The sequence below is a fragment of the Fulmarus glacialis genome, unplaced genomic scaffold (assembly GCF_000690835.1).
Source record: "Fulmarus glacialis isolate BGI_N327 unplaced genomic scaffold, ASM69083v1 scaffold9378, whole genome shotgun sequence".
Lineage (NCBI taxonomy): Eukaryota > Metazoa > Chordata > Aves > Procellariiformes > Procellariidae > Fulmarus > Fulmarus glacialis.
In genome coordinates, this window is record NW_009226290.1 from 9659 (window position 1) to 28416 (window position 18758).

Sequence of the window (18758 nt, forward strand, 5' to 3'; positions counted from 1 at the left end):
TGCAGGCCTCAGTAGTGTCCTGCCAAATAGATGGCAACATTCATCTCACCGAAAAGCAAGAATTACCTAAATGTAGAGCATGGATTTGTGGTCTAAGTTGGCTTCTCTTCTTTGCTGTTATGATGTGAAGAACTGTCCTCTCATTTGTTTTTCATTTTTGCCTTTCCACCTAGAGAATCCTTTGGTTTGTGACTAATAAGCCTCCTGCTCTTAAGAGCTTACGTGCTAATTTGAGAGTTATTCCTGATTTCTGCTGGACTTGCTGAAAGCCAGCGAATGTTGTTGAGTTCACATCTGCCTAACCCTATGCATTTGACTTTATAACAAACAGGTTTTCTCCTGTTACCCTCTCTGCCACCACAGGCTATTTCTAAGCTTCTGCAGCTGTTTGGTGCTCAGTTCATGTGGAGTTCGCTCACATGGCTCTTTCTCAGTGCAAAGGTTTGCAATAAACCAGTCCATGGAGAGGTGTTGAAATTCCTCCTGATGATCCCCCATTATGCCGCTTTGTCAATTGCTTTCATCCCATGAAATATTTATTCAGCTGAAAGTGGAAATGTAGTTTAAAATCTTTTATAAGGACTCCATCATTTGCTTTTTCTTTAGAAGGCTCATGCCATGACGTTTCCTCCACATGTACTTTTTTCTGAGATGGAATCGCTTTCTCAGCCAGAAGGAGTCTTAGAGTAAAGGTTAGAGTCTCTTACCTTCCTCAGTTAGATATGTCTTTGCAGGATGGGCTTCTAGTATACAAGGTTTTTTCTCTATTGGTACCCTTGCTTCTTTCTCTCTCTTTCTGAAATGTCCAAATGAACTAAAAAATTTACCTAAGTAGCAACTGGATGTCACCGTTTTCTCACAGTATCTACTGCGTCTTTTTACTGCAGTGTTGTAATTCTCTTGCGGCCTGCCAATGAACCCGTAATGTGAGCTTAAAGTCAAGGCAGACTGAGATACTGCATCCCTATCAATGAGGTCCTTGGGGACTCACTTTGAAATTAAACTGAAGTCATTTTCAATATGGAATCGTTTTATTGTGTGGGTGCATCTGCACATAAACTTTACATTGGCTTCCGAACATCATATAAAGGCTTGCAAGAGATAAATTAGACTAAGTATAGCACTCGTCATTAATCAGGGTACTAAACAAGCATGAGCGCTAGAGAATGAACACAGCTGCCCCTTCATTTATCTTGCTGTCAGAAGGTAACTCGCCTACAGAGAAGCTCAGAAGTGGTGGCTTAGGGTCTTTTGTGTCTCTCATCTTGCAGAGAATATATATGCTCATATATAATAAATACATATCTGTGCTACATGCATATATGTTTGTATATACACAGATAAATATACCATATATAAACACATTTTTGTACTGGTGTGTGTATAGGGATGTATGTGTTCTCAATAGTCCTAAACTGTAGTTTTGAGCTGAAAAGTGAGAGATATGCCTGTTTATTTCAAAGGAAAAATTCTCTTCACTCTGAGTATTCTGACTCAATAACAGAAACCTTGACTACAATCTTGCTGTAGGGTTATCTTCTGTGATAACTTTCATCAGTTACCCCCACATGAAGATGTGATACAGGTGTAGATGTTACGGTAAATCAGAAAGTCTTAGCTTTCATTTCAGAGTGAATATCTGATGCTGGAAGGTAATAAAACCTATTTTCTCATTTGCTTTGGGGGGAAAACAGGTAAGTGAAGTACAAGTTACTGAAAGTCTCCAAGTGTTATTTTTATAGTAACTTCTCCATGTCAAAGGATATTTTGAAAACAAGCTAACCAATGGCTAGTCAGATACTAAGTTTATAGGGCGACAGATGCCAGTGGCTGGTCTTCCTTAGTCTGACCTTTTGCATGAAAGCAATAAATCAGCTAGCCTTCCATGTCTCTCGTATTGTCCCGAGTTCTTGGGAAAAGGATGACTGAATAGGAAGAATTAGTGCTGCTGCATAGGATTTAGCATAATGGATAGATGATTAACCTTTTAAGTCTGGTATCCTGGCTTCTGCACTGGCCTACCATGGCTGCTTCAAGCAAGCAAGAATCTCCATACATAGCAGGGATGGTTTGTGCAGGGAAGGGGAAAGATTTCCTGGACTGGAGTCATGAGAACAGGTTGTCTGTGAGGCCGGGTGGCACTGCAGCCGCAGTGGGACAGCAGTATGAAGTACACAGGCCTCAGGAACATAGTCAGGGATATGACACATGTACGTCCTCAGCGCAGCGTCTTACTCCACACCTCATGACCAGAGCTATGCACTCACTGTGACAGGGTTATGCTATCCCATGGTGGCATCTAGACCTATATCTGAGGTATCTGACATACGTATAGCAATGCGTCTGTGGGAATATGGAGCTCTGTATGGGCTGCAATACTCAGGTGGTTAGTTTTTTGGGGCATTTTTATGACTACCCTGCTAACAGCATCCAAAATAGCTAGTTTGAAGTCAGTGTAAGAGTGGACACCTAAACTGATGCAGAACCTGCACTCATTTTGACTGCAGTGTTGACTGCAGTCTTTAGTTTATTTGAAAGAGAGTATGTGCTTCAGGTGTGCAATTTGCTGTACCTCAGCCAAGAACTTGCAAGAGAAAAATACATCACCACCTAAGAGGTATTAATATGCAGCACTCTGATAGTTGTTAATATTAGATACTCAGGTTACCATACTCTTGAGTATCCAGGACATGTGCAAGAACAGGTAGACATGACACATGTTATAGGGAGACGTGAAGTCTCTTTTGCAGTGGCCGCTGGAGGCCAGGCAGGATACCCTTGGCACCTAAAATGTGCTTGCTGCCCTGATTTAGGTAACTACATGCTGCCCCAGATGTATGTTTTCAGTGGAGCCCTACTGGAATGAAAATTGGAATTAAAAGAAACTCCTGTGTGATGTTTGGTCTGAAAGAGGCAGCTCAACGGTACAACTTCAACTCCATTTGATTTGAACTTACCTCGTTTTCAACACTCGAAAACATATGTCAGAGGACTCAGCTTGACAGGGCTTCCCACAAGAGAAAACAGCTAGATGTAGACAAAGCTAGATGGGTAACACATAATCAGATCAACCCCAGAATACCCATCAGCTAAGCATAATCTTCATTTCTGGTAATTTTGATGAGCCCACACTGAAAACATGTCCATAATGTAGTTCATCTCTATAAAATCCTAGACTTTGTGGTCCAGGAGCTTTAATTCCTGTCTTAGTGACACCCCACACTGATCATTACAATGCTTTGTATGTCGTCTTGCCATCTGCCTAGAGAGAGAAATTACAGTCCCATTGCGTTGTACTGTTGGGACCATGCTAAAATGTAAGAAAACACCTGAGGAGTTTTCTGCTTGGTTGATGCTGTGATGTTTTCTCAAATAACAATAAAGGTAGCGAGCCTGTCAGTTTGAGCTGACTTGCGCCTCACATTCACAATCTCATGGAAATCTCATCGTTGCGATATTTTGTGCTTCCTCCTTTCTTACTGTGTGTTACTGACAAGCAGCAATAGCACAAGAGGTTGGAGCGACAGGCTGACTTTAAAGGAACGGAAAACAGACATAAACTTGTCTCCAGCTGCCGTGACACCTCCTTCCAGCAAATCACATGGCAAAGTGGGGAATTTACAGAAGGACCAAAGCTGGAGACTGACTGGGCTGCCAAGACTGCCTACTTCAGTGGTGATCAAGTATCCAGTCAGCTACTTGGCTGTCTGGATTGTGTAGTTGTTCACAGAACTCTGTAAAAACCCTCTGGGCATACATTAGAAAGAGGTTTAGCTTTTAAAAATTGGCTTATTCATGTCTAACCCTGCCCTCCTGGTGTTTTATTATTATTGCCTTTATATGATCCCCTGAGCTTTGTTATCATCACGCAGCAGGTATACTGTCACTTGCCAGTCGCCTGACAAATCTCACCTCAAGAAACCTTCAGTGATAGGTACTATTTCTGTACTATGCTCAAGTCATGTCCTTACTGGTCTGGTTTTGCTGCTGTGGAAAGGTTTTTATCAGTTTTACTAATAGCGTAAAACCAAATCGTTTAAATAGCAGCGAGCATCATAAACATCCGAGTTTCTGCCAGTTATCTTCTGTCACTGGCATGTGTACTCATAGTGTAAGAAGTTTCACCCTTGGGAAATGAGATTTTCAGCTTCTACATCTGCTTTGTGGACTGTTAATGTCAGTGTAGCAGGGGGGGAGTCAAGGACCCTTTTATTTAAGTTCATCACATAAATAAAACTAAAAAGAAGTCAGAGTGTAGACTTAGCCATATGAGGAAACTTGACAGGTTTAAAATTCATAGGTCACCCACTGAATATTTCTTGCATGGACAAGGTGTGAGTGTCAAGAAACCAGAGGACTGTCATCGTCACTGCCCGAGGTCTGCAGTCGGCCAGGCAGCGGGGATGTCCGCTGCGCTCCCCCTTCCGGGGAGATGCAGAAGTTCAAGAGGAAAGCGAGGCTTTCTGCCTTTTCAGGTTTCTTTGGAAAGATCGTGGATACTGTATCTAATGGCCAGATTTGAAATGCTCATAGAGTTTTCAAAGCAGGTTCTCATTTTCAGGCATTCAAGTGATATGTGTTTCAAGCTAACACTTACATGTATCCATACTGCAAATTGCAAGATGCTCTTATGTGGTCTGCTTTAGGGCGACGGCGGGGTCTAGGAGGAGACTAGACCCCTGGGTACACCTAGCCTCCTCCTGTCTGCTTCCTGCAGAGGGTTGCTAGTCAGCACAAGGCTTGTGTAAGCCTTTATCTAAAAAAATCTTCTGCACTTTTGCCAGGGCTCCATGGGGTAGGGGGACAAATAGGATTCACGCATTGCAACATTCAGCATTGCAGCGTTCAGCATTGTAATATTAAATGTCTAGGCATCGTGCCTAGCACAGTGCACAATCTCAGGTGAAGTGCCCAACTTGTTGGGGAGAAGTCTCACTGCTGTTACTGTCTCTTTCTTACTGCCGTACTCCCACGCTGGAATTTTCCTGTGTCTTGCCTCTCTTGTTATAATCTGGCCTGTGGGTACTCCCTGACTGCTGCTTTCTTGCCCTGCCCTTGCCTCCCTGGCATGCTGGAGAGCCTGGATGGAGCCTGAAGCTGTCCCTGCAGCAAGCTGTTGAAAGGGAAAGGCGGCAGTGCAGGGCCTTCATCTCACCCTTGCTGTTTGCAGGACCAGGAGTCCACAGGTGCTGGAGGGATGCTGCTGCTCCCCTACGGGTGCAGCATTTAGCACAGCCTGAGAGGAGCTGCTGCACTGCTGGCTGCTGTACGGCTACCTGGGAGGTAAAGGCAGCTGTCACCAAAATCAGGCTACTGGTGCTGCGGCGTGTGCCAGGTGGGCTGCCCCAGCCCCTGCTGGGCTCCCCCGGCCAGGGGCAGCCCACTCACGCAGCAGGTCAGTGCACTCCGCGGGGGTGTGGGCAGTGACGTGTACAGAAGGTGAAATTGGGCTGTGCTAACCAGGGAGCCATATGTTGGCTGGGGTGGCTTTCTCTAGTTTCTGCAGTAACATAAAATACCAAAACAATTACTAGTGCAAGGGAGCACCGTACTATGTGAGCACCAGAAGCACTGGGCTGTGAAATAGCTTTTTTCAACTTTTTTGTCTCTAGCCAAGGCAGTTGTAAGTATATTAAAGAATTGCTGATTTAAACCCTCTCACCTCAGGTGTACTTTGTTTTACACGTAATGCTTTTTATTTTTCTTGTGAGTAAGCTTCAAGCCATTTGGTATTTGTATCTGTATTTATTCTGACAACTGACATTTATGTCAGGACAGAAAGGAGAATTATGCACGAGGCAGTGACTAAATTCACCTCAACGTAAAGTTCAGCAGAGTCAAAACTGCTCCTGCTTCATGCAATTCCCTTCATACGTAATAGTGCCATTAATAGGAATCTGGTTTTAATTACAACAGAGGTTAAAAAGTCAGGACATAGCAGTGGTTAAAACATCTCAAACTGTAGATTGAGGGTCCACATTTTTGCTGGCCTGAGAAGTAAATGAGTGGGCATTTTCTGCTGAAGCAGAGAACATACTTTTTTGTTCAATGAAAATGTCTTGCTGCTTTTTTGGTGTTTTCTTCCAAGTAGCAAAAAAAGGGATGCGTGTTTAGTCATTCTAGGATGGACTCAGAGAAGGGAGCATCATTTCTGCTGCTGAGCCAGCTGTTCTGTAACTTCCTGCATCTTTTGAAACGCAGCATGCCAGAATGGGTATTTCCCCTTAAAATGACTTGGCACTTGTGATTCAGGCTGACCTTAAACCACTGAGCCTGTTGACTGTGAAATAAAATCTTTATTGCAAAGGAAGAACTATATTCAAATTTGGCATTCATGTATTACTTTGATAATTATTTTTGAGTGATAGGCAGTGTCACAGCAGTCTAGTATTTGAGGTCCTGAGAGCAAAGAAGGTCCAGTTCCCTGCACTGCCCATAATCTTTCCATGTAATCTTAGCAAATCACTTAATTCAAAGGTGATTGGGTGCCTGTATATCTTTACAAACACCTCTGAATATCTTTATAGACCAGATTAGAGCCCTTCCCTATTTCACGTGGATTCTGCAAAGATAAATACATTAAAGGTTTTAAGGCACTCTGAAACTAGGGGTATTTAGACGACTAACTCCCACTGAAGTCAATAGTTTCTAAATAGTGTGTTCTTCATGGGAACATGTTTCTTCTCACTAGGAAATATGAGCTCTGCTAGCTGGCTTGCTATTTAAATGACTGTGGTCTTCCATGTTTCAAACTTTTCTCATAGCCCTGAAAAGAAGGTGCACCAAGTAACTCTGCAGAAGTCTTCCAGCTTGTGCAACTGATGGTGTGGTGGAACTGTGGTTGGTCAACCTTGTTTCATATCACCTTTTAACCCCCTACCACAACTATTCTCTGGTTAGGGTGAGTTGTAGCTCTCTGGCACTAAGTCTTATTCTTGTGACTCCATGGATTGAAAGGCTTTCTAAGTCCACTCTAGAGGAAAAATTAGTACCAGAAGTCATTAGAGGAGTTGACAATATTTTATTATGAATGGCCTAGGGCATTTGCTGGGAAGACGAAGGAGGAGTTCTGCCCGGTGACCAAACTACATTGGGAAAGAGAAGTACACAGTGACCATGCTCACAATATATTTTCTAGCTGTCTTTTCTGAAATGGCTGAAATTGTTAAAACTGTGATTCTGAGCTCTGCAGGCTGGGGAGGTCCTGCCTGACTGCCTGTCACCATGGCCAAGGGGACTTTCAATCCAGATGGCTTATTCATTGCCATAGTTCTGGGAATTCTTTTATCTGCATGCTCTTTTTCCTTTGAAAATATCATGTCTCAGGGCACAGCTTGTGCCTGAACTTTTTTCCCAAAGCATCAGTGATACGGGAAAGATTATTCAACTGAGTCATTCAGGGATAATTTTTTGGAAAACAAAGAGCTTTCTGGCTGGCTGAAAGCTCAGAGGTTGGAGGCCTCCAAATGCACAGCTGCAGCTGTGTGGGGTGTAGGGTTTTCAGCTCTGGGTTCAAAGACAGAGAGCCAGTCTGCTCTGCCTCTCCGTAACTAGACGAGACTTTTCACTATGCTAAGATATAGAAACGACTCAGTTGTTCCAGATACCGTAGTCGGAAGCATTGGAAGGATCCAGTGACGAGGTGTTGCTTATATATTTTCTGGGGTTCCTTGTCCCTGTCCTCAGTCTGGGACTGAGGACCCCAGACTTCTCTCTGCTCCTCAGCCAGAGGGAGGAAACTAGCAGAGTAGTTTATGGTCACAGAAGTGATTAAGGCATTGCATTACTACTGTCTTGCCACAATAAGTCAGTATAATCCCATATATGGTTCAGCCAGACTGTGATCTTTATAGTTCCCTGGTTTATTTAGAAAATATTGCCTTGGGATTTGGGATTTTGCTGTTGTTCTTTTCAGCTTTGTTTTTTTCATCTGTGGAGAAATAGCTGTGTGCACTGAGTAGAAATGTACCTCTTCCAAGAAAATAAAAGCAGACCTGTTTCAGGAACAAAAAACCTACCTGAATTTGTTTCATTCTCAGTTTTTTTTATGCTTTTCTTTAAACAATTAAAGGGAGTGCAAACATTCATTAAAGCCTCAGTTCTGAAATGCACTTTTCCATGCACAGCTCATGCCAAGCTAGATAAACTTAGCAAATACAAAGAAATTATACCTGTGACTGCGGTTTGATTTTTTTTTTCCTTCTCTTTTTGAAATTGGGATTCTCTTTATCAAGCAATTCTGATGTTTTTATGGCAGCAAAACATTCGCATCTGGTGTTTTTACGCAGACCATGGCTAAGATGCTGTCTCTAAGCAAGTGAATGCAGATGACCTGTGTCATGGAATGAAGTTAGCCATCAGATTGTGAAAGCTGGTTCAGATTTTGGCACAGCCTATAGCAAGCGAAGAGTCTGTCCCTACTTGTGCTCCACAGCTCTCTGCAATAGCTGTGATACCACCCCAGACTTACAGTCATCCACACCATTATGTCCAGTACCGACTAGTACTTGCTCAGTCCTTACCTAGAAGCTGTTCTTGCCACATGAGTAAATTGCTCGTGAGGGTTAAGTATGCAGCCCCCTGAGTAATGACAGCCAATGCAAGAAGGCCAAGAGGGAAGAGTGAACCTCTCACTCTTTTCTCCTACTTGGCCATTAAGAAACTGTAAATAGCTCTGGGGAATTCTGTGTTCTCCATATCCCAAGGACGTCCTAGGACTTGCACTCACTGGACCGGCTGACCTCTTGGTGAGGTTATCCCTGTTGTTCTCCAGCTAACTGAAATGCTTTAAGGCTGGTAGGGACATAATCTGCAGAAGGTCTTGATAAGTGCCTCAAAACCCGTTTCTACTTAGGAAATACTCCTATTGATACGGTATATTCATTAATACAAGCAGCTAGTTTCTGTGTTCTGTTGTGCCTGCTTGCAAGTTGCCAACTGGGTAATGTGGGTGTAATGTCTTCCAGTCCCTTCTTTTGGCTCACTGGTTGGTCATACTTAAGTCTTCAGCTTGCTCAAGTTTTGAAATTCATTAGAAATACTAGCAGTGGTGTTTGGACTGTAAACATTAAACAGATGATTTTAATCTTGATTGTTTATGGAGGTACACCCTGTTCTGCACTATTCACCAGCTAAAATGAAATGCAGAGTGGGGAGTTAATACTCAGTTTGCTACATGTAAACCTCAGTAAGCTGTCTGGACCCCCGTGATTACATAGCAGAAGTTTCTTGGGTGTTCTTTCTGTTCTTTCTTGTTGTTTTCTTCTTTTCTAGCCAGCGCAGCAAGGAAATGAGGTGTCGCAAGGTGTAACTTGTGAAACTTGCACGAAGTGAGCAGGAGCAGAGCCCCTGCAGCAGGGAAGAGGCCTGACCCAAGGTGGGGGAGATTCTTTGGTTTCATGTCAATGTAATGCTGATATGTCAGTCTCTGTTAGTGAAATCACAGGGGTGTCATTAATAAGAAACAGAGGGTGTTCAGAGCAACCTCAACTTCTGACGTGCGTGTCCCTCTTAGGACTGAAGGCTGTGCAGAGCAATGTCCTCTTTCTTACCTCCTGCCTCGGACCACGGGTGTATGCTGCCTTCCAGGGAGGGTTATTGAATTATTCTGCCTTCAGAGAAATAGCACCTCACTGAAAGCATTCCCAAAGGTTACTGATTGGAGTATGAGCTCTGACTGGATGTGTTGGATAAAGATTGATCAGAGCTGTCAAGGAAAATTTCCATTCCTGTCCTACTCCAGGAAATTTAGACATGGCATTGGAAATCTTACAGCCCAGAAAATGAAGGACATGGTTTTTTTGCCACAGAGAAAAGAAACGTGTTTTGGTTTTTCACTTGAAATACATAATGTTATGAAAGATACTCTAATAAGTGTTTTTTTCTTTCAGTAGAATTCCAGTTCTTCATTAGAAATATTTGTCTGGAAGTGTTTTCATTGATCCTATTCACATGCAGTGCGAGGGCTTGTGGAAAATCAACTGAAGCTTCTCTGCTTTTCAGTTTGCCCTCCCCTGTTTGGCTCATTTCCCCACCTTATCCCATAACATGACTGGCTATCATTGGACTTTGAGAGATTATGTTTCTGGCCACAGCTCACCAGGTGTTAGGTTCACCAATGCACAGCTCTTTCCTTTGATCATGTTGATGGCCTAGCTCTAAAATGTTACTTTTCCTACTTCATCTGGAAGTAGCAGGATGTTTTTTGTTGTAATGGTCAGTCATGGTAAAATGAGCGACATAATGTTCCTTTAGATGGCTGCTGGTAATACGAGTTGGTGCTTTCAGCTGTCTTTAATATACAGCAGGTATAGAAATTAGGGGAAAAATCTTTCCCAGTCTAAGCCATTTTGGCCAGCTTTACTCCAATGTTTGCACACACTAAGGGAGTGCACAGCTGCAGTAGCTCTTGCTTGTTTGTGGCTCTGCTTCTTTTTTGAGGTGGTAGCACAGCTTGCAGAGCAAGGAGGCACATGCCTGGAACATACACAATAATAGATCTCCCTGTGTCTCCCAGTTGGACTTCCTAGTCTTGGGGATGTCCTGCTCAGCTCTTCCCATTGCTTCTGCTTGATCCCAGCCTATTCTGTTTCACAACTTGAGGACTCAAAGTACATTGCACTTTATTTCATTGTGTCTCCTGTTATTTCTAGAAATCTATCTTTTTGTGGCAAACACCATTAAGGAGCAAATTGGCAAGAGATGGTGGCCTTGTGCGCTCAGGGGTGGCATTATGATACATCTTGTTGTGCAGCTGAAAGGATTTAACTTATTTAATCCTTTTCTGTACTTTTGGCATCATTTTTCATGGTATTTATCAGAGTGGAGAGATATTTCAGCAGGTGAGAGAATCAGCTTCAAGGAGGTATTCAGAATGAACGTGCCATAAAGCAGTACCAAACTGGGATCTCATTCAATTTCTGCAGTCTCTTCACATTCACTTTTCAGAGCTTCACTCTTCCTACTCCATTTTCCACAAGAGCATTCAAATGCAAAGGGAAGGCCCTTGGCATTAGAAAGGCTAATGCACCCAAGGCACCCAGCAACTCCAATGTACACGCCAAGTTTTTTCTCATCTGTTTCATCCCCATAACCAGGTTTTCTCTTCAGATTTATTCATGTAACCCTACAAATCATATACACATGACTTCAGGGTCCACCTTATACCTGGTAACTGTCCCATTAGTAGGTTACAGTAGCATTTCAGTAACTGGGGTAGAGCTTCAGTCACCCAAGCATAGACGTCTAGTGCATGTCTGTGGGATGTCCCCTCAGGACTTCAGCTGCCATCCTGGGGAGGTGAGGGTCTCATGCAGATCCTTTGCTGTATCTGCCAACCATGTGCGAATGTTCTGGAAGCTCAGAGGTATCTTATATGTTGAGGCACCTATGTTGAGGTGATTGAGCCCGACTGTGAGTCTATGTTTGTTTCTTGAACAGTGGCAATGACTAAGCCTTTCCAGTGATTGGTGTTGCTTCTTCCACTAATAAATTTCTCTCTCCATCTTTTGAAATCCTCTTGATAATGGCTGTTTGGCCTCTAAGATTGCTGCTGAAATGGCTGAAATGGTCTCTCTGAGCAGAATGCATAAAAGTTGTGTCCTTACACATATGTCTTCTCCTTAGCTATGGACACGTGTAAAATAGTTTTGCTCCATAGAAATATAGCACTCCTTTTCCAAGGCAGAAACTGCTTAGTGTCTGTGCCAGCAGCTATACTGTGTTGCTGGCCAAATCACTTTGCTCCTATTTTGTAAGCTTGTTGAAATACACATTTCTGCTCTGATGCTGCAGGCTCTTTGTTTCCCAGCCCCTCTCTGTGCATACTTTGTTTTCTTCTTTCCTTGTATTAGTTGCTCTGCTGCTCTGCAGACTCTAATTCTTCAGAGCTTAAGTGAGCCTTTTCCAGCAGTTTCTTCCCCAGGTTTTTCTCTCATTCCACTCAGGGCATGATTAGTGACTTCACAGACCCTCTGAATGTGTTTGAGTTTGATTTAACGAAGACAACCCTATTGTTTTTCTTTTTGCTGATATCTTTTAGGAGCTTTATTCTTCCCAATATAAGAATTTATAGTGAGAATTTTGCCCAGAAATAAGAGCTTAGCCCAGTCCTATAACAATCATGTGCTTGTCAGCTGTTAAACAAAGCCAGTATCCCACAACAAGCAGTGTTAAAAAATACTCGTCTGTCATTACAAAATGAAAAACAAGAGCTTATGGCTGTTTCTTGGAAATCGGTATGATTTGTATGATTTCTTACCCCCAAAAAAGCAAAAAAAAAGCTGTGTCAGAATGACATTGCCTGAAATAAATGAATTTAATAACAGTTTTCCAGTTGCTCTAATATAGCAATTAACACAATGACTCTTCATTGTCATCCTGTTCCTGTGTTTAAAAGCAAGGACACCTCTGAAGAACCTAGTCCTCAGAGTGTGATACCATTGGGCTGCATTTTGTCAGTATTGAGGGTATTTAGGCAACTCAGCATCAGGTCCCCACTGCCTTAGAAAAGAGCACAATATTTAAAAAATTAAAGTTGTTAGTGGGTCTTCAGTATTTACCTCATATGATGGAGCCTTTTCAGGAATTCCCTTTTTGAACTTTCCTCGTAAGTGTCAGGGCTCAAGCTTCCCATTTTTCCCCATCTCAAGCCAAAATTCTGGCAGCAATGCCTGCTTGAGCTGGGCCTTCAGCAGACTCAACGTGAAAGACTTGCAATAAAGCAGCCAGTGATTTCATCATTTGGGCAACTAAATTTTCAAGTTTTTTTTTCCTTGAAAGCACTTTATAAAAGATTCTGAAAGCAAGTTGCAAAGGAGACTGTAACTTTCCTGACAATGAACACCAGTGTTGTTTCTTTCCCTCCACTTCTCTGCAGAAGTACCCTTGTTTTGTGTCACCTGTCCTTTGTGGCAAACTAACTCTCCGGAGTTTGGTTTTTATTTTCTTCTTTCTTCTTTTTTTTCCTATCAGACAGATTTTACAGATTAGTATCTTTGATCTTTGTAGCAAACGTTGAAATCCATAGAAAATCCGCAGAAACCCTAACCTATTTATGATTAATTCCCTGCAGTTTGGAATACTTGATAACATCTGATAGATCTGTGGCAAAAGCCAACGTCATTTCACAACAGCACCCCAGCCCTGGGCCACGAGAGTGGTTCTTCGCTGAGATCAAGTTATGCAAGTAAATAAACCCCAAGTCCACATCTGATTAGAGCAGATATATGGGAGGTATGAACAGGACTGGCCAGATGCTAGACCATATGATAAACACCGAGGATCATGGCATCATATAAAACTGGGCATTTATATGGTACAGCTGGCTGTGCATAATCTTATCCTAATTTATAAGGCTGGAGCATCTGGTCCATTGCTGTTGCTCTATCAGCTTTTCCAGAGGCCTGTTCTTGAATTTCTGGTAGTTGAATACTGCTCTTCTGAGTGCCAGTGGAATGGGAAGTTAAAGCCATTTACAGTGGGAGATAAGCTCTTATTCCATCCAACAGGTAAGATAATGCTCAGCCACGGTCATGAAGGACAGGCGGCTAGGCCCTTGTGGGATGGGCTCCACTTCACACAGATCAGTAACTGCAAACTCCTATAATAGTATCTGTTTCTCATTGGCAGGACCCTCAGCTGTGACACAAGGACTTGACCAGGTGAGGCCACTGCGACGGGCCATGCCCATGACTGCAGACATCCCCCAGTGACGTGGCAGGCGAGGGCTTACAGAATAGGTTGCACAAGTCCTGCTTTTGTTACACTGCTTGGTTTTCCCCACCCTATGCCATAGCCCTAGAAGCCAGCATTTATTTCTCTCCCTCCTGAAACGGAAGCTGGCATTTGGCACTTTGTTAGAAAATGCCTGCTCTGTAAGCGACTAAAAAAACAAGAGGAGGGCGTTTTCAGCTGTGTCTTGCAAACTTATGGCCAGAAGGAGTCAAGCCAACAATGTAAAGGTGTCCTGCACTGACTGGCGTGCAGGTGCACTAACCACTGCGGAGCCGTGTGCCAGCCTGGGCAGCTCTGGAGAGGAGGACCCACAGCAGATGGTCTCCTTGTGCCCACGAGAAGGAAGGGGAAAGAAGGCTAGAGCTCACTTTTCCAGGTATTTCCAAACTGACCTGCCTGCAGGAAAGCCCCAGCTGTAGTTTAGAGAGCTCTTCCGCCATTCCACCCTCATGGAGGCGTAAACAGCAGTGCAGCATACAGGCTAAGGGACAACGAAGTTGTTTTTGAAAACTACAGCATTACCAAGGCTGTCTAGAAGCTGTGGGTGCAGATCACCCAGCCGGTATATGCTACAGCAAAGTACTTCTCCCTGCAGGAGCCCCATCCTGCGAGCCCGGTGGAGCATGACTTGGGAACATGCCACTACCACTGATTGCAGAGAAAAAATACAGCCCCAGTCATTTTATCAAACCCTTCCCCAGTAAAATTACATGTCAGAGCAGAGCTGAAAGGAAATTTGCATTTCAAATGGAAAGAGAAAATTGGCTTTTGCAGAACATCATGGGGTTGGCAATAATAATTCCTGATACTGTCAGAATGGAAGTGGGTCGTTCCTGCAACTCTTGCACTGCTTTCTGTAAGCCTGCGTTGTTGCTGAGGAAGTGAAATCTCGTTAGCAAACATAATGGCACAAGACTTCTTCAGACCTTTTATTGTTTTTCCCAGTATACATGCTGCACATTTTTTATAATTTTATCAAATTGAAAAACTTTCAGTTTCCAGTGTCTCCACAGATGCAGAGCGTGGCAGCTGCTATATTTCTAGCCAGGTCTGAACGCTTTAGGTACTCTTATGGCTCTGCTGCTTCTTTTTTTTTTTTATGTCTTCTTTAGGATTTGAAAGCCCTAAGCAGTTTCATCCTCTGCATCTGACATAGGTACAGTATCCGACATTGTCAGAGTCTATTCCCTGACTAGGGTTAGTAGATGTTACCTTAACAAAGCTTTATCTTTGCGTAACAACGGCAACATGAGGTGCCCTAAGGAAAGAAGTGAATTTGAGAAAGAACTTGAATTGATACTGTTTTCAGGCTGTGATAACCCATAAGTGGATGAAGTCACTGAAATGTAAGAAAGGCTATTTCTTAATAGAAATAGCCTGGACGGTTTTATTGTGGTTCTGCCCAGTGCAAGAGGGGTGGCAGGGCAGTGCTGGATCTGAGACTTGTCATGGCACTAGGTACTATACAGAGATTTAATAAGCCTCGCTTCCCAAAAAATACTTACCTAAATTAAGAAACTATGGGATATGGGTGGGGCAAAACAATTGGAAGAAATGGGAAAGGAACAAAAAGGGAAGCGTGGTGAAAGAAACTTGGTTTTTACGGACTAGATATGTGGACACAGCTAGATGCCTGCAAGTCTAGTTATTCAAATATATCATGTGTTAGAATCAGATGGTGGAAATATTTAACATGTAATGCCCTCTTTTGTTTTGGTAAAGGCAAGAGTGACCAGCATTCACTTACTTAAGCACAGCCTCCTCCCAAACGCCTACTGCCAGCATCCTGACGCAGGTCTCAGCGGTGCTGCCTCCAGGTGAGGAGTTAGTGACAGACCATGAAAAATGCTTTGGATGTGGCTTAATTGAACTCAAGGTCTGTTACTTAAACTGAACCGATCCACCTTTGTGCATGTGAATTAAGGGAAAAGTGGATAGTGATTATGTAGCAGGGAGCTCCGTTTTTCCCAGGGCTTGCTTTGCCCTCTTGTGTCTGGCCCACTCTCACCTTCTCTCATTTAATTTGCAGTAACAGAATGCAGTTAAATATTAAGATTCTTATTACTTACAGACCTTGGAGATCTGAAAAAGCCACTTCACCTCTCCATCCTGGTGTGGCTTAGGGGATAGCTACCCAAACCTTGCCCAGGAAATCTTTTCCCTTGTGAGATGAAGACTAGTAGGAGTAAAATCATTAGAAATCACAGGTGATGGTCAGCATTCGTTCATCATTTACTGTGAAATGGTTGAAACAGAGGTCTCTTCCCTTCAACTGTCTGTCATTGACTGAAAGTGAGGATCTTTTCTGTTTCAGTTTAAATGAGCCCCTACCTAATCGCATACTGGTTTCACTATCAGAAATGTTATGTTGAGGGCACTATGAAGACATTGTATCGTGGGATATACTCCTGTACTGAACAGTTCTTACTTTAAAGAAAGGACACTTTTTTCCAACTTCTGTTGCAACCTTTGTTCTAGAAGAAATAAAATATCTGAAACTTCTCTTTTATAAATTGTATTTTAATTCCAAGGCTTAAAATACAAAAACTCTAGAAACAATCTTAAGGATATTTTCACAAATGCTTTTTGCATGTTTTTTTTAATCTTACAACACTGTTTCCTTTGTAAATGCAGATACGTACCATCATAAATTGTAATATAGGACATACAAAGAATTGTTGGCCTTTGTGTAGCATAAAATGATTGTGATGAATTAAATCGTTTAATGCAGCAAAGGTTAATTTTAAAAGTATCCAAATATGTATTCCAGACATAGACCACAGATGTTGATTTACAGCTGGATCTGTGATGGGAGGCATCTTCCGCCATTATCCCTGTAACTGGGAAAAGAAAGAGAATTGCTGCTGGAGTGCACATTTAAGCTGGATGGTATTCCAAGTTAACGGAAAAATGCAACACATGCCATTTCCCTGCATCCCTCCTGTACCTCTGCATGTTGTTCAGAAGTCCAGCTCTAACCTGAGCTTCCAGCCTTTTACAGTACTGGGAAAGCAAGCAAAAATGCAGGAAAATCACCTAGAAACTGGCTCCCTCCTTAGCTTAAACCCACTGACCAAGTCTCAAGAGATACCAACGTTATGCATCACATTATGAAGCAGAAGAAAGAAAATCTTTTATAGTTAGGGTACTGAACCCAGAACAGAAGCACAGGTTCAAACTTTGATGCTTCTCCAGTTTTCCTCCGTTACATCTAGAAAGGGCCCAAATCTGAGGTTGCTAAAGCCAATGACACTGGAGTCAGCTTTGGCTTAGGTCTTTATACACTCTGTGCCTTGGCACCTGCAAGGCAGGATTGATAGTAAATCTCTCTGCTGGGCACATGATATGTGAAGATAGTCTAGTGTTGAGGTAAGTAAACAAACAGATTTTTCAGACCAGCTAATTGAGCTAACTCTTCCATTTTGGCCCATGGGAACTCATGAAATTTGGTAACTGATTTATTTTTAAACATACTACACGTGAAGAATGGCCGTGAAAAGAGGACAGGCTCATTTGAATTAAATACATTAGATAAATTCCTGAACGGAATTGCAGAGCTTGCAGCAGAATTGCATGTTAATAAAGTTGGAGGTCACTCATTTTCCTAGTTAATTATTACCTGACAGCAGTAAAAACTGATGAAAACAATACTATGTATAACTGTTTAAAGAAAGGGAAGAGGGAGGTGTTTCTGAGGACTGTGCCAGCATGCAAATAATTATCCACGCCATTCCTCTAATCTCCTTGGCCATATCATTTTTACCTGGTGTGAAACTAGCTGAGATGATGTAAGAACTCTGGCTAATGTTGTCATATGGGATGGCAGTTTTTATGCCACACCTTTTTTTCTCCTTTTGGAGAGTATCTGCCTTTGGTGAGGGGATAGCTCTTGACTTCCAGAGTCATCTCCAGTTTCAGCTGGTGACTTACCTGTCACAGAGGTGCCAGCCCTGTCAGTGCAGCACGGTGCATTGCCTGCTGCTGTAGGCACTGCTGCGGTCCAGCAATGGCACGTACGTTTTAGCCATGATGCAGTAGCTGACTCCAGGCCTCAAATCTTCTATTTTAATAACTTTGTCTTTTCCTTCATACACCAGGACTCTGTGTTGCTTCAGACAGAGCAGAGTAAAAAGAGCCAGTCAAGCACATTACCCTAGCAAGTGTGTATGTGAGTAAAGTTTGGTAAGAACGGAGGTTGTAGAGCAGCACGTAGAGTTGCACAATGTCAATAGCATTAATAATTTATTTATGATTTTTAATGAAAATTCCCCCCCCAAATTCCCCTCCTTTTTTAATCTAGGTCTTAGAGTATGAAATACGAAGTTGGTGGGAAAGAATAAAGAGAAGAATTACAACTCAATTCAATAAAATTCAATTCGCGACAAATAAGCCTACTTTGTTTTCAAATACTTGCACAGTCATCGATGTTCTCACAATCCCAGAAGACTATTTCAACTGTAAAACAAGAATGGTGTGCCCATACTTTCCTGGCTTTTCAATGGTAAAGGGTTCTTATTTGAATATGCACTTACCTCATCTAGCAAGTTGTTAATTATGAAGACTTGATATAGCAGATCATAATAATTTGTCATTGGTATCTTGCTGCCTCTCTTCCTTTTATAAGGAGAATGAGGAGCCTGGAGCTTTAGTATTATGGATTTGTTGCTATGAACCACAGTTACCGTCGGAGGTCCTATCATAGCTAAGGAAAAAAACCAAAGCTATGAACACAATTACAGTTTATTAATAATGTTTCACAGAACGCAATTGGAATCCATTCAACAATTTAATCTTCTTGTTATCAACAATATATTATGCTGTATTTACTGTTAAAGTGCTGCTTTGTAAATCCTTAATTCTTGGTGGTTATTGCTTGGGACATTTTGGGGGTGCCATTTCCTGTGTTTGTAAATCTATCTTTGAGCCAAACTTTTTGAATCTCTCAGAGCTGCATATTGCTCGCTGCAGGCTGGTCAAGCAAAATGCTTTGGATTCTTTGCCCTGATTTCCCCCCCCCCCCCACT

At 42.5% G+C, this 18758-nt stretch overlaps 1 protein-coding gene across 1 annotated transcript in view; it reads right to left on the reverse strand.

The window, feature by feature from the left end:
• Nucleotides 1–16137: 16137 nt before the first annotated feature.
• Nucleotides 16138–18758, reverse strand: part of IL22RA2 (interleukin 22 receptor, alpha 2) — a 5774-nt gene continuing 3153 nt past the window's right edge. Inside the window, exons 4-6 of the mRNA XM_009582758.1 lie at nucleotides 18267–18436; nucleotides 17665–17843; nucleotides 16138–16568 (exon numbers count right to left, since the gene is read on the reverse strand). Of these exons, the coding sequence (XP_009581053.1) occupies nucleotides 17688–17843; nucleotides 18267–18436 (326 nt within the window). The 3' untranslated portion in view covers nucleotides 16138–16568; nucleotides 17665–17687. The remainder of the gene's footprint in view (nucleotides 16569–17664; nucleotides 17844–18266; nucleotides 18437–18758) is intronic.